At 36.9% G+C, this 16,829-nt stretch overlaps 1 protein-coding gene and 1 long non-coding RNA gene across 2 annotated transcripts in view; one reads left to right on the forward strand and one right to left on the reverse strand.

Annotated features, from left to right (window-relative positions):
- LOC131416265 (uncharacterized) overlaps window positions 1-6,941 on the forward strand; it is a 33,393-nt gene extending 26,452 nt beyond the window's left edge. Inside the window, exon 3 of the long non-coding RNA XR_009222568.1 lies at window positions 6,759-6,941. This is a non-coding gene — a long non-coding RNA (uncharacterized LOC131416265). The remainder of the gene's footprint in view (window positions 1-6,758) is intronic.
- Window positions 1-16,829, reverse strand: part of PDE3A (phosphodiesterase 3A) — a 288,119-nt gene that overhangs the window by 2,666 nt on the left and 268,624 nt on the right. The window contains exons 11-15 of the mRNA XM_058558678.1: window positions 12,104-12,217; window positions 11,768-11,967; window positions 9,639-9,842; window positions 8,795-8,950; window positions 6,736-6,991 (exon numbers count right to left, since the gene is read on the reverse strand). Of these exons, the coding sequence (XP_058414661.1) occupies window positions 6,736-6,991; window positions 8,795-8,950; window positions 9,639-9,842; window positions 11,768-11,967; window positions 12,104-12,217 (930 nt within the window). The remainder of the gene's footprint in view (window positions 1-6,735; window positions 6,992-8,794; window positions 8,951-9,638; window positions 9,843-11,767; window positions 11,968-12,103; window positions 12,218-16,829) is intronic.

A 16,829-nucleotide genomic window follows, 5' to 3' on the forward strand; every position in this document is an offset into this window, starting at 1 on the left:
TAGTTCCCTACCCAACTCCTGACAACACAGCTGTGTCACAGTGATTGGTCAATTAGTAGGTATGTGACCCAAATCAGGCCAATCAGAGTCCTTCCCTGGGATTTTTCCCAATGGCACAGAATGAGTAAGAGGTCGGGGAATGAAGATCAGAGTGTATCTGGATGCTTGTGTATCTGGAATGAAGTGAACAGAGAGCTGGCTATAGTTCCAACTTCATGAAGAAAGTAAGGTTGAAAGAACAAGCTGTGAGGCAGGTGAGTCAGAGACAAGAACAGAAGCAAGTAAGCACGGATACTAGCCAACATCACGTTTACATGAACCAATAATTTCCCCTTTTGTATATACTCATTTGATTGGAGTTTTATCACCTGTAACAAAAACAATGTCCTCAATAATGCACATCCTTGAAGGCACTTATCTTGTCCTCATATATTCTAAGCATCAGCTCCTCTACTAGAAAATAGCCTCTTTGAGAGAGTCTTGTAAAGACCTGTACAGATCTTATAGATGACAAGACTCAGCAAATATGCATTTAATAAATAAATAAATTACATTTTCTTGTGACCAAACAATTTAATGTTTTCAATATGGAAATACTAGAGACAATTTTCACAGAGTTGCATCTCTTGATTGAGAAACTGTAATAAAACCAATTTCAATAGAAGAAACATGACGTTTTAAAGAATTTGAATTAATGTCATAATTCTCTGTTTAGGCTTCCAATTTCTCACCTACTTATTAAGCACCTAATGTGTACCAAGTATGCCAGGTTCTGATGATTTACTGATGGGCAAGATATAATGCTTGGCAGCATGGAGCTTTACTCTACTAGGAAGATAGAGGGTGAACAAGTAGGTACAATTATACTGAGTCTTACAAAGTCTTTGAAAGTGGCAGAAAAAGAGGGAAATGACTCAGGTGGGAGGATACTGCATGATGATGGTGGCTTGGACTAGGATGAGGATAATAGAAATGAAGATAAGTAGATAAATGTGAGATATATATGTGAGGTTTAAGTCAACAGGACTTTGGCAACTGATTAGATGTAGGAAATAAAGAAGAGGGAGGATTCAAAGACAACCCTGAGCTATCTGGCCTGAGCGGCTGAGTAGACGGTGGGAAGATGCACCGAGAAAGGGAACATTAGATGAGGAGTGTGTGGGAGACCTCCAAGTGGACAGGTAAAGTAGGCAGCTGGTCTTGAGCTTAGAAGTGAGTCTATTCTTTTCCTAGCAACCGTAATATAACATAACTCTCAGTACCTTCATCTGAATGACCATATTAGACTTAGGCCAAGAATTTATAAATTAGGCTATCATTCTCCTATTAGACTGTAAACTTCTCTATGGACAAAAGCTTGTTTCCTCCTTTTGTGTACATAGCCACAAAGCCCCAGACTTTAGTAAGTATTCAGTAAGAGTTTACTAAATGAATTCTGCTCTCTCTAGTTTCTGTTCCACAGTGCCAAGTAAATAGTGAAGTGTTGATCAGTGATAAAAATGACAATGATATGAAAAAGCTGTCCACAGGAAATTCTGATCTTATTGAGACTACATTAAAGGGTTGACAGTACAAATTACCAGGATGATCAGCACGGATATTTGGGTTTACTCAACAAAGTAGTAATGATTTACAATGTATAATCTGGAAGAAAAGAAGAAGAAAAAATAGTACAAATTGTAAAAAAAAAAAAAAAAAGAAAAAGTAAAAAAGAGCCAATTGCTATGAAATTTGCCAATGGAACTAGATCTCTTGGAGGCCATCCACCAAAACTTTTGTGGAAGTGCTAGCGATTCTTTCAACAGTTTTATTAACACATACCACGGAAATTTCTTGTACTTTATAGGATAATAAGATCAATTTTTAAAACAGTTCAGAAAAAGGACATTAAATTATCTTGAATTACTTTTGAACCACCCAGACACACAACAAAATTAAATTGCATAATGCCAAGGGGAATGGATACAGGCAGAGTCATAAGTATGAATTTAAAAACATATTTACTGTATTCATTTTTTATTGATGAGATGGACCCATCAACTAAGCTTATATTGACTATCTACTAACTGACAAGCAGTTTTCTGGATGCTATGGAAACAAAGACGAATTAGTCTAATAGCTTGCCTTAAAGGAACTCACAGTCTATAGGAGAGAGAGCCAAAAAGACAAAAACTGGAATACACATGCTATGTTTTATGATAGACATACACACGTGGCCAGGATGGCCTTAATGTTCCCTTCAGCTTGATGAAACTTCAGACAGGTTTCTTCCAGACTATAGGACCCTGATCTCCCTTTTCTTAGAGCATTTACTTTAGAAAACCTGTAATTGCAAATTCCTTCTCTGCTCCCTTGTAATATAGGTAGATCTTTTCCCAGCCTCTAGCCAGGTTTACAATCCATGAACTTCTTCCTCAAGGACCTAGGAGCCATTTCTTTGAAATGCAATCATCAAGAAAGATCGGGTCCCTATCTTCCAGTCTCTGTGGGAGGGTAGGTGCCTAACTCAATAAGCACCAATTAGTAAGCACAGATGGCCTAATCACACTGACCAACTCTCCTCTAAGGCCCTCCAGTACTTTCTCACTAGCTCATCCCAGAGCTTAAAAACTCTGCTGCCTTTGTTTCAATGGAGTTGAGTTCAATTTCTCTCCCCCATTGTAACAGTCTTGAATAAAGTCTTTCTTGGTGTTTTTAACAACTGTGTGGTATAACTTCTCTCTGACACATCAAAGCATGGCAACACAAGAGACTCAACCTGTGAGGGAATATGTAAGATTTTTTTCAAAGGACATGACACCTGAGCTGAGATGTAAATCATGAGAATTAAATACACTGGGTGAAGAAGGGGGTGGCAGCATCCCAGGCAGAGTGAGGGGCATGTGTACAGGAAGAAGGGGGCGTGGGGCCCTGAAGCGTGACATCAATTTCTTCATTTGAAAGCTTCTTAACAAGGGATATATATATACGAAAATTTAAAAAAATTTAAAAAACATCTGAATTCTTTCTATAAAAATCAATAAAATATATTATTAACGCATTCGATTTTTACATGCAAATCTTTAAAATTACTCTTCTACCAAAGCCATCTACCTGTTGACTTCTACATTGTTTTTATTGTAGTTAAGTACAAATCAGCTTTTGTTGAAATTTTTAAATGTTAATATACTTTTTAACCTAATCATTTGAGTCAAGAGAGTTGCAGATGACCATTGGCTGAAGGACAGACTTGAATCACCCTTATAAGAAACACTCTCTGCTGAAGGTGATTATTCCACCTGAAAGTTATACACATTCATAGGGAAGAAGTTAACAAAAGCTCGATTTTTCTCCTATTCCTTTTAGGGCAGTTCCCATGAGAGCAGCTGCTCTCTTATTATTGCTGTTAAACGTTAGCAATAAACCTCTCTGGAATTAAACTGAATAAGGTGACGTAGAAGAAAGTTTGCACCAAATAAATTTGCGTAGATTAGAGGCTGCAGGTGGTCTAAAACATGCCTGTATTGGGAGCCAAATTGTTCAGCACTGGAACCTTTTGAAATGAGAACAAAGAGCCTTTCATTGCTCAAATTCTAAATGCAGCTTAGTACTTCATTAGAAACCTCTTAGTTCGCTGTAGGAATCTTTCAGATTTAATTATGAGGTGGGGAAAAAGCCTTCTTTCCCTAGGATACCATATTGAAACACTTTATTCTGTGTTTCCTGAGAGATCCTCAAGTTCTGCAAATTGCTGAAATTATCAGTGCACATTTAAATTTTTTCTGAAACCTCTAAGTTTCAAGCTAAATCAAGACAACCATCTCAATCAATATGAATTCTGAAATTAAAATTACTAAGGCAATAGCAATGGAGTTAAAAATGAGGAAACTTGGGTTTCCTTTCTGGTTCTGCAGAAACCATCTACACCTTGGGTTGTTACTAAAACTTCTGAGCCTCAGTTTAGTTGTTTGTAAAATGAAGCAGCTGAACTGGATGATCATCAATTCCCCTTCCATTTCTAAAATTCCATATCTCCATGTGGCCAATTTTCATAAATACTAACATTGCCCAACTTTTATCATTTAGTTAGCTATGAAGGGATACTTCAAAGATAATTTTTCAAAAGCAACAGTGTCACATCGTTGATGGATGTTTAAAATTCTTTTTTTTTTTTTTGGTGAGGAAGATTAGCCCTGAGCTAACATCTGTGCCCATCTTCCTCTGTTTTATGTGGGACGCCTCCCATAGCATGGCTGGACAAGCAGCGCGTAGGTCCACACCTGGGATCTGAACCTGTGAACCCCGGGCTGCCACAGCGGAGCACGTGGACTTAACCACTTTGCCACCGGACGGGCACCATGGGTGTTTTAAATTTTAATGGAAGGTGGCCGGCTAACTTTTAGATGCCATTTGTAAACAGAATCCACAGAATTCTCATTCCTGCTTTAGTGAGCTTGACAAAAACAAGAAAGTCAGGAGAGTAACACCTCAGAATATGGAAGTCAATATGGCAACTTAACTCTACAGAACAGAAAGGAATAGAATAATTGGTTGTGGCATTTGCTGCTAAAGGCAATGTTGACAAGTGGAGTCTCTTACATCTCTTGGCCTAGGTTCTTCAATTCTTGATGCCTGTATTACATGTGTGTTTCCTCGGTGTGTTTGAGCTCAAATGGCAATCAATTAGGGCCCATGGGAACAAAGATTTTCCAGAGGCTACAGAGGCTAAGCCAACAACACTTTATAGTATCATTCAATGAAAAACTGTCTTGTCCTTAGTAAACTACCTGGCTCTTAGAAATGAAAACACGTACAAAAAAAAAGAAGACAAATACATATTTATTAAATGAACAAATGAATAAATAAGCTATGAACCTCAAGTCGTGGCTCCAACCTCTGAATCCCAAGATCAGCACAAAATTTCTAATGGAAATCTTTCTATAAGCATCAGAGAAATAAAATGTAATTACTTTGATAATACAATATTGAAGGAAAACAATTTTTGATTTTCCCCTCATTCTGTACAGCAGTTAATATATAGGACAGAACTTAAACAAAAATCTGACCTAAAGCCAAATTTGCAAAACCCTGTCTCATCAGTCTATAGTTAACAATGACCTCTTTATCTCTGATTACATGAGCCTGCAACAGGGTACCTATATGAGGGCAAAATGGGTCAATACTCACATTAGAACACCTTAACTAGATGGCCAATATGAACCAAGACATGCATTTTCCTGAATGTGCTAAAAAACAGGAACAAATGATCAGAATGTCTTTCATTGGTAATATTTTTTGTGAGGGCTTTGAAAAATTTTGATATTAAGGTTGTACTTTCTTTTGAAGGTAGATAGAAACTACATACTACGTCCTTATGAACACAGGAACAATATTTGTGCAATGTCACTGTAAGGTTTTACCAATTATGCTATTAGGTTTTAAGGGTTTTACTAATTATGCTATTAGGGCCTCCTCCCTATGGCAGGAGAAATAGCAGAAAATATTTCAAGAGGCGAAGAAAAATAATCTGTTTTTATAGTCAATTAAGTTAAATGGATTAGATTGACTATATGATGCACTCCAAATCAATGACCAGATGTGACCATTTCTCTTTGTCATTATTGCTACTACCCTGCCTGGTCCAAAGCCACAGTCATTTCTCACTTGGATAATTTCAATAGCCTCTTAACTCACTGCCCCGCTAATACTCTTGCTCCCATCTCAAACTTGAGAATACTCTCAATACAGCAGCTGACGCAATCCAGTTAAAATGTAAACTGAATCAACTAACTTCTGCTCAGAATCTCTGATGGCTTCCCACCTTACTTAGAATAAAAGTCAAACTCCATGCAGAGCCCGACCTTCAAATCCTACGTCCTCTGCTCCTCACTCTCTCTCCTGCTGCTCCCCCACGCCTTTCCTCTGCTTCAGCCACTCCAGCTCTCCTGATGCTCCTTGGACATCCAGCCAATGCCCAGCTCAGGACTTTCATACGGCTCGCTTTCCTCTCTCTTGGAAACGCTTTTTCCACATCTACTTTCATGGATAACTCCCTCTCAGTTCTTTCAGTCATTTTTTTAAATCTTTTTTTTATTTAGACCTTCCGTGTCTATCTTATCTAAAATTTTAACCTTTCTCTGCAATATTTCATATCCACCTACCTTTTTATTTTTACCCTAGCACTTATTACCACCTAACATACTACAGATTTACTGATTTGTCTTGCTTAGTGTCTGCTGACCCCACTGGAAAATCAGTCTAAAAGGGCAAGGATTTATTTATTTATTTATTGTCTGATTTGTTCATGGTTCTATCTTCACTACCTGGAGGAATGCCTGGCACAGAGTAGATGCTTAATAACTATTTGTTAAATGAATGAGTGATAATTACCTGTTACCACTTCACATGGCCTTCCCCTAAACAAGCCAATAAAAGTCTATGGTTGGTCTACATGGTACCTGAAATTCCTTTCATCTCTAAATCATTAAGATACTCTGAAGAATAGGCTTCAACTATTTAATTTCTTTTTACTTCATGTCAGAGAACATATGTTTGTACGAACATGGTATTATAAGAGATTCCATAGTCTGTAACTTCTATTATTATGATATGGGGAAGGAGGACTATTCATGATCAAGTGCAGCAGATGATACCTGGACTCAGGCTATGTAATTGTGAGAAGCACAGAATTCATCTGAATCTAAGTAAGAAAACAATCCTAAGAAAAACACCTTAGAAATAGATTTTATGACTTACTTGGAGATTCATTATTTTCACAGGTTTCCTCTTCCTTTGGTGCTTCTTCTTCCTCCTCTTCCTCTGGGTCATCGGTATCTCCTGATTCATCACTGTCTTCCACCCATTTCCCTGGCATCAGTCCTGCTGAATCATAGGAGTTGCATAGAGGACCCACAATGTGAGAGATGAAGGATTCCTGAAGATTGGCCAACTGAGGAGCAGAACGGTCCATGAAAGGGCTTATTGGTAACCCAAGGCTGGCCTCTTCATCCCCCTAGAAATAGGAATTTAGCATGAATAGTCAACTAGAAAGGTAAATGACAAGGAAAGTTTAAAATACAAGTCAACATTTATTGGCATCTAAAATTTGCAAATATGTAAGGATCCAGACTTTCATGTGTGAACTCCCTCTTTACTTGACTGCTAAGAGATTCTACCCAAATTGCTAAGATTCCTGTAGGAATGCTTTGTTGCCATTTACCACTTCTGTGATCTTGAAGTTTTGGCTTTTGATCAAGGGGAGCTACAAGAAATGGTGTAATGTCTCAGTAGATGATATTTCTTATCACACTAGTCAGTGTTCCTTATACTAGAATATCAATGCATCTTAAAACACAATGCTGAGAATAATTATCAAGCAAATACATAATCTATCATATTTTCCTTTTTGGCCTTGACTGCCAGAAAGCTTAAAATAATTTATTGCTCAATTAAAGTTGCTACCTATCCCAGCCTTTGGTTGAATTATATCTTCTGTGACTATATGGCTTCTGATATTCTTATTTATCTATATGTTTAATTGTACTACTGTATAAGTGTTTTTATTTTGAGCTGCTTCAAATCTTTCTGAAACAAAAAAAAAAAACAGATTGTAAACCAGTAATTACCTGGAAAAATTAATGAATGAATATACCAAAATATCAGCAGAGGTTAAGCCTATGTGGTGGAATTATTATAAATGGATTTTCCTTTTTCTTTATATTTTTTCTGTATTTCAATATTTCAGGACTGATTATGAATTAATCTTATTCCTAGGAAAGGCAATACATTATTTTCTAGAGAGCACAAACCTTTTATTCTACATATGAATACCCATAGAAGTTCTTTCTAATCTCTCTTTAAATATGTCCAGTGACGGGCAATTTATTACTTAATAAGGTGACTCATCCTATTTCTAGATGCATTTATAATACAAATTTCTTTCTGACATTGACCTGAAATCAATCTCCCTAGAACTTCTATAGACTGGTTATATTCATATCCTTTTTAAGGAAGCAGAAAGCAATCTAACATTTCTTATAAATCAGATCCTGTGTTAAGTACCTTGTCTAATTTATCTTCTTTAATCTCCACAACAATGTTATGATAAACCTAATGCTAAATTTGTATGTCAGTCTTTTAAGTATCTGAAGACAGTTATTAGGTCACCTCTATTTTCCCCCAGGGTATATATCTTCACTTCTTTCATGTCCTTTGATGTCACTGATCCCTGTCCTTTACCCACGTTCCACTACCTCCAGATTCCTCTTAACAGAGTGGTTCACAGTGCTGAACACAAAGTTTCAAGCATAATCTGATCAGTGTAGGGTAATATGGGGAGATCACCCCACGCTTATGTTTTTGTGGTAGGTATTTCAGTAGTGTGTTAACTCTCACATTATCATGTCAAACAAAATGCCTGTTATTGTTTAGCTTTTCCATATACTGTTGTTATTAAGTCTATTAGAAAAGTAAATGAACTTAATCTGATATACATTCATCCAAGAAGCTAATTTAAACTAGCTTCTATTATAATAAATTTATAAAAAACCAATATTTCAATGGTCTTTGTAATGTCTCACTACAGGTCATCCCACTATGTCAACATCTTCCTCTCCCCAAAACAGTTGCAAATAACTTTATCTTAAAGTTTTTATTGTTATAGTTTAATTCAATTTTTTGTCGTTTTTTTATCCTCTGATTAAAATTGGCCAATGGATTTTCTATTGTTAGAATGAATATGAAACAGATTGATCACACTTTCACAGCTTTTAGCAGCTTTGGTGAATTTATGAGCAGCCATAAACAAGTTAGTTACCTGTTCATAAAATTCATTGACAATACCCTCTGTCCACTGAAGATGGAGCTCTTTACATTTAGCTGGCCCATTGATGTCAGCCAACTTTATACACATTTGACAAACCAGTAGACGATCATTTTCATTGGTCCAATCTATTCCGACATCATCATTCACCTGTTTGAGGGACAAAGTTAAAATACATTTTGCCTCGATGAAAGTGAAAGTTGAAGAGAAGAATAAATGACAGAATATTCATTGTCTTCCTAGGATGTGGACATCAGAATGCCAAATAATGAAGAAACTTCTCAGCTATTTAAAATAATGTTACTGGCTTGCGTAAATTAATAGCAAAATAGTTCATCAAAAAAGCAAAATAATAAATGATGGACAAAATAATTATTAATTATGGAATTGAAAATAAATGTATTTAAAATTAGCATATGTTATCAATTACTATTAAAATAATGTAGCTACAGATGATAAGAAATTTTCTTGAATTAATATTTGGGTATTTATGTTTGATATGTGAAATTTTCTTTCAGGGTTTTGACTTCTACTGCCAGATAATTTATGTTAGTATCCACAGATATGAGAGCAAATTAAATCAAATAAAAACACAATGATAGTTAGAATTTTATTTCTCTACAGCACACAATATAATATAAATAACAGCATCTGAACTTCTCAGATTTCTAGATTGGGACCAATGTCTATATATCTGCTTCTGGTTAAACATTCTACTGCATTTCATTTTCACATTTGACATATAAGAGGTTGAGAGCAATGAGTTTTGTTCGACACTTTGGTTCCATGACATTTTTCAATACAGCCAGAAAATTAAGACCAGTACAAATCTAGTTACCTTGGCATTAAATTTGGCTACGAAGTCAAAGTGTTTCTTCAGGTCAGTGGCCAAAATTGCTTCAATGACAAGGAAACGGAAATGCTTAAATTCCACGTGGTCAAGGTTAACTAAGAAGTTATACTCTGGCCGGGACATGAAAAGATTCCATGCAGCAGCTGCGTGATGATTCTCCAAAACTGAACGGTCATTATAGAGCACCGCCTAGGCAAAAAAGTAGGAGAGTGAAGGGTTCAATTTTTTTAATTTAAAAAAAAAAATCACAAAAATAAATGAGAATATGCAAAGCTTTTGGAATCATCTTTTTTTCATGGACCACAGAAATGTAATCTTGTGACTGCTGGTTATTAAGAATCACTTATTGCAATTACATTCACTGTTGATTACCTTTCTTGGTTAAGTTTCATTTTTTTGTAAGATAAGGTTCATTTCCTCGAAACTTTATTCCAAACTCTTGCAAATGAGGGGCTTAGATTTAGCTTTTATCAGATTTCTTTGCACAGGAATTTAACTATAAAAAAAAGGAAATAAATGGGGCCGGCCCATTGGCGCAAGCGGTTAAGTGCGCGTGCTCCGCTGCAGTGGCCCGGGGTTCACTGGTTCGGATCCTAGGTGCGCACCGACGCACCGTTTGTCAAGCCATGCTGTGGCGGCGTCCCATATAAAGTAGAGGAAGACGGGCATGAATATTAGCCCAGGGCCACTCTCCCTCAGCAGAAAGAGGAGGACTGGCAGATGTTAGCTCAGGGCCCATCTTCCTCACCAAAAAAAATAAAAAAAATATGGAAATATACTAATAGCCCTAAGAAGTAACTCAGTTACTTCTTGCATCTAGAATAAGAATTACCTTCTCTTAGTTAATCATATGTAACTAATAAAAAGGAATGGAATCTCTGAGAAGCCCATAATTTAAAACATTCTCACCCCACAATCAGCCATAAAAACTATCAGCCTTTATCTAGTAATTAAAAGTATATAATAAATATCCACTTGTTTGGAATTCTCTAATAATTATTGCTGGGGGGTGCTGCAAAAGACAAGGAAGTTGCCTAAAAATGTTTGAAGCCTAGTGTGGTAGATAGATGATAGAAAAAAGGCGTAAGAACAAAAAAGAAAGACTAAGCACATGAAAATTAACATTGAGGTAAGTAAAAATGCATACATATGTAGGAAAATCTGAATGGTAAATGGTCCTGGCAAGAAGCTTTGCTCGACTATCTTTAGGGAAGATAATTCTGGTGTTTGAAGGGCACGCTGAAAGAACCTAAAGTAGTTGTCAACAAAAAAAATCTGGATATTTGCGTTGTACATAGATTAGAAGAAAATTCTAGACTAGTCTATACAAGAGAGGTTGTGGAAATGGATGGGAACTGGGTAAAAGATAAAACAAACAAAAAAAGAGAGTTTGGGATCAGATTGGCCTCTAGATGCTCTAGAAAGAAAAACAGGACCTTGGAATATTTAGTAACATGGGTCCAGCTAATTAAATCAAGGAGAAGCTTACTGAGTTTAACTGTATGATGGAGATGCCTAGATACTTAGTCATAAATTTTCCACTTAAATTTAAATATACATGAAGTTGAACTTCTCTAAAGTTATTGCTTTTGTCATACTATGTTCAGGTGAAAATATTTCCCTCAAATGAGTGAAATAAATAGATTTTTAATTCCTACTAACCAATAGAAATGTCATAAGAATCATAATTGTTATAATGAATATATTTCAAAGGAATGGGATTTATCTACAAAGAAGCCTTACATTCTTAAAAGTCCAAGAAAGATTTGGTTCTCTAATCTTTTCAGAAAGGGACTTTTGTAGAGGTTGGATTTCTTCGTTGAGGAGGTTCATTAACATGAATTCAAGTAGTTTTTCTTCTTAACAAGAAAATTGAGAAGGGATCCCCATGGATAATAAAGCTGCATACCTGTCATTAGTATCTTGGAACAAGCAATGATATCTTTTCAAAATTAGCATGGTCTCTAAGAATTTTATCCTAGGGCTAAACATAGTTTGCCTCATATTCACTTGGTCTCTATTATACGTGACATTTATAAAATTAATTTTCTTCGGAGAAATCTCTAAATTAATTTTCTTCAGAGAAATCTCCTAATCAAAATGGAAAGACTTACCTGAGGAGCACTAGTTGCGACCAGGAAAGCGTTAGTCCTTCCTGGGTGATCATAGTCATGCATGGCTGCGGCCACATACAGTGCCATCAACTCTAAGGCAGGGATATTTCCAGACAAACAGCCGTATTTATCATCTGGCACATTATACATTTTTGAGAATACATATCCCATATGACCATGTGTAGATCCACTGTCAGAATCTGAGAAGAGAAAAGGAAAGTAATAGAAAATTTTTAAAAGAATTAAACTGATATCATGTGTCTTGGCCTGGTTTTTAAAAAAACACTCTTCTGTTCCCATAGTTCACAAGGGAGCACAGATGTACTCACTGCGTACCTGAATCACTTGCTGATCCGTGATCATTGATCACAGTGGAGAGGCCTGGGATAGGCTGCGTGGTGAGATACCAAACAGCATGCAAGACATCAGTGGCATGGATTCTGTTGTGATCTGTAACCAATGCAAAGAAAGGAACAGTCATTAACTTGTGAACTTTGGGTCCGAGGACTGAGAGTGCCATCTACTGGATAAACAGTTTAGTCCTAACATTTTAATACCCCAGTGAAAGGCAGCCAAATATTCTAGGACAAATACTCTTTGATTAGTCTTGGATTACTCCATAATATCCATAGCAACAAGAAAAAAAAACAACACTCACAACATTCCTTATGCATGTAGATGTACGAAGTGGAAAAGTCTGTGTCCAGAGTCTACCAGAAACCTAACATATACAGGAAACTCACTGTGTGAAACAACTGTAATGTTTACTCTTGTACGTACTTCCATGCTCCTGGGTAAGACTACGTGGAGGACCAGAATAACAGAAAGACCGTGACATACTTCAGCTAGGTCACATCAATGGTCTATAGCACCCAATATTTCATCACTGATAAACTGCACCCAATATAATCTGTGAATAGAACACAGTACTATCCTTCTGCATCAAATTTAAAACACTGTAATAAAACAAATAATATATCCTTTATATGTTGATTAAATCCACAAAGCAAAATTCAAAACCAAATCAACAGTGTTCTTTGATCTAGAAATTCTAATTTGGGAATACAGTTCTAGGAAATACCTAAAGAGAAAAAATTAAAACCTCTGAACAATAATGTAGGGAGTTGAGCCATTCAGAAGAGTACCAAATCCCCTAGTCATAATGTTATTATCGTGGGAAGGGGGTCCTATTTTTACATGTGCAGTTCAGCTTCTATTGAACCAGGACCAAAGACCCAGTGTGTTCTTGGCTCATCTTCTTTCTCTGGTGCAATTCTTCCACGTTTTTCTCTTGTTTACCTGGCCCTTCATAATACTTCACTGACTGGTATGCTTTATCTTAAATATGCTAACTTTAAACATTTTATTTCTAATGGCCAACCATGATGATACAGTTTCTTTCTCCAATATAACAGATTACATCTCTGAATAATACAGTCATGCATCGCTTAACGACGAGGATACATTCTGAAAAATGCATGGTTAGGCGATTTCGTCGCTGTGTGAACATCATAGAGTGTACTTAAATCTGGATGGTATAGCCTACTACACACCTAGACTATATGGCACTAATCTTATGAGACCACCGTCGTATATGTGGTCTGCGGTTGACTGAAACATCATTATGTGGTGCATGACTGTATTCAACAGATGAGGAGAAGAGAAAACAGAAGAGAAGAAGAATGATAATGGGAACTTGAGAGAAACACCTGTTCCCTGGTCAGGGAAGAAAGAAGCAACTATGATATCTGTGGTGCTGGCAGCACACAGGGGGAATGTAGGTAGATGGTGACTGTTTTCCTACATTTCTGGCAACTGTTAGAAGTCAGTCTTTAAGTGATGATATGTAGCTAAATCTTAGGTAAACACTCCAGGAATTCAGTCAAGGGGCTGAGTGAGGGCTCGAGAGGCTGTCTTCAGAAGAGCTTTGAGAACCAGACCTCCTAGGCTCCCAAGGGAGAAATAGCAAGACCTGTGCATGGTGTCATTGCCAGAGGTGAACACTGATTCTACCTAGTACTCCAAGGAACAATTTTATTAAAATTGAAGTCTATATCTCTGTGTATAGACTATCTCAAGCTAGTCAAGACAATTACATTTTATATCTATACTTGTGCCATGTACAACGGTGACCATGCTAGAAGTTTCTGGATTTAGGACAGATCTGATTTTATCTCTGCTCTGATATCTATTACTTGTGTTACTTTGAATGAGTTACTTAAAACTCTAAGTCTCACTTCCTTATCTTAAAAATATGGAGATGATAATAGTGCCTATTTCATAGTACAATTCTGGGAACTACAGAATGGAACATATTTTAAAGTGCCTGATATATAGTAAGCTTGTGATTAATGTAAACATCATTGACATAAATTATTGCTGTTAGAACAAGATGGTGAATTAGCACACATCACTGTTTTTCTCTTGAAATCACTGCTGGATTTGTAAGAATAGAATTGAAGAGCTACAAGAAAAACTATGCTAAGTCCTTGGGGAGGTTGAAGGCAGTGAAGGTGGAAGAGGAAGAAAATGGCAACCTGGGCAGAGGGTGACACTGTTAGGGGATATGCTGGGAGAGAGCTTCCGAATTAAGTTCTTTTCTTTTCCCTGTTGCAAGCTGGGAAGATTACTGTGTCAAGTAATTACCATTACTATCGCAAGTCAGAGAACCCGTGCATGCACCCAGCATTACAAGGGTGGTTGGGGGCAGTATCAGGGTGGGCGGAGCCTGTCTGGAGTGAGAAATAGACAGCATCAAGTACAGGCAAACTTGCAGCTCCTAAACTGTACTGCTTCCTGCCCTTTCCCTGCCCCAGGGCCCAGGTCCAGAAGGCTTTATAGGTAATTTTTACAAACTTTCAATGAACAAACCATCCTATCTAAATAATTTAGTGCCGAAAATGTAAAAAGAAGGGAAGCTGCCAAACTCATTTTTATGAGGCTAGTATAATCCTGATTCAAAAACTAGGTAAAGACAGTATATAAAAAACAAGTACTCCTTTTGCTTTTGAGTATAGGTTCAAAAGTACTAAATAAAACAATAGCTAACCAAACCTGACTCCTTAAAAATATCTATGTCTAGTTATGCATGCATAGATCTAGGAGAATCACATTGTCACTATCACTTAAGCAGGATGGAAAATCATCTGCCTTGTGAGCAGTCAATAACATGTTCATTAAACAAACATTTACTTAGCATGTACAATGTGCAAGCACTGGGTTAAGTCTGGCATCACTATTGCTCTCGCCATTAACTCTGTGGTGACCAACTCAGAGCAAAGACACCCAGGAAAGAAGCTAGCCAGGTCAACATAGGGTACCGACAGGTCTCTGTAGGACACACAAACACAAAGATTCCTCTTCTTCTTCTGGCCCTGGAAGGCAACTGAGAGGGATAAGGAATAATATCAGAGCTATCCTTACTATCATCCTTATTATTATCATCCCTCTTCCTTCATCTCTGCATTTTGGACAAACCCCGAACTCGCTTGATAATTTCCTCACCCACCTGGCAAGCCCCTCTGCCTCTCTGAAAACACATAAACACGCAATGACACACTAACACATCGCAGGCCCTACCTCTTTCCCAGAGCCTGCCCATCTCCCTCTTCTGTCCTGATATACAGTTTTCTCAGCTTTCTCCTTATCCCTCAAGCACAGAGTTCAAGTGAGCTGGTTAGAGGGCTGGAGCTATACGCAAAATTCATAGATTTTTTAGACCTAAATTTATAGATTTTCAACTTAAATTCTGTGTTTGCTCCTATGCACCATGGGATGAGGGAAAGTGCTCAAGTATAGAAGCAACATTTTAAACAGTTCTTTTTCCTTTGGGTATAGCTAATACTGTAATTGTGCTGCCCTTCCGGCTTATACCACGCCACTTCAGGATCTAGCTTTAAAATCGGTGGGCACATCAGGTCCAGCTTAATTGAACTGAACTAAACACAGGGTGAGCGAGACTATTCGAATTCACCGCTGCCATGAAACCTACATGATCGCAGGCATTTCTGAGGCATTCTCCCCATTTCTCCAACGTGAGTAACGACAATGAGAGGTGTTAGGAAGAATATATTTTAGAGATGAAAGTCTTTGAAAATAGAAAAAGCACTCTCAAAAGTGACTTTGAATCTATGAATGAATATGACCTGATGATTTATCTTCTTTATTAGCCAATATGCTCAATGGAAAGGGACTATGAACAATCCAAAACATTTTTTCTCTCTGTGCAATTGAGTATAAACTATACCTTAATTTATCCTAATCCTTATAGTTTTGGTATCATATTTCTATGAGTGAGCTGCCTATATTTATGACCTCGCCCACTGCTACTCCATGAAATATCTATCTTTGTCTATTTTTAAATCTAGATTCTTCAAATTTTAGTAAGCATTCTGGGTACAAATTTAAAAACTTTCATATTTTCCCTTTTCTCTTAGAAACTGTTAAAGATGTACTTAGAAGCATAATAAAATTTACTTTCTAATATTTTAGCTCATTGTCAGATTAATGTATCCCCATTTTGGTTACTCTTAGGCTTTTTCATCTAGTTACAGGTTTCTTTAGATAGATCTATTAGAAATATAGTTCCCTAGGAGTAAATATTAAAATATGTAGACATATATTTGTGTATGCAAATTATAATGAATGATAAACAAAGGTGTTTTTTTTTTCCCCCCAAAGTCCCAGTAGATAGTTGTATGTCATAGCTGCACATCCTTCTAGTTGCTGTATGTGGGACGTGGCCTCAGCATGGCCGGAGAAGCGGTGTGTCGGTGCGCGCCTGGGACCTGAACCGGAGCCGCCAACAGCGGAGCGTGCGCACTTACCCGCTAAGCCACAGGGCCGCCCCATAAACAGAGGTTTTAATAAACATCCATAATTAATCCATATTACAACCCTACCACACACAAGGTACTATTACTTAAATAAGTAATATTATTACTTAATAATATTATTATTACTTAAAAGTGATCACCAATCAAGCTAAAAATTTTCTGTGAGAAGATGTAAATAAATTTTCTTTTCGGCAAGTATCTGAGACTTCTAATAAAACAAGCAAGTT

The sequence above is a fragment of the Diceros bicornis genome, chromosome 17 (genome assembly GCF_020826845.1).
Source record: "Diceros bicornis minor isolate mBicDic1 chromosome 17, mDicBic1.mat.cur, whole genome shotgun sequence".
NCBI lineage: Eukaryota > Metazoa > Chordata > Mammalia > Perissodactyla > Rhinocerotidae > Diceros > Diceros bicornis.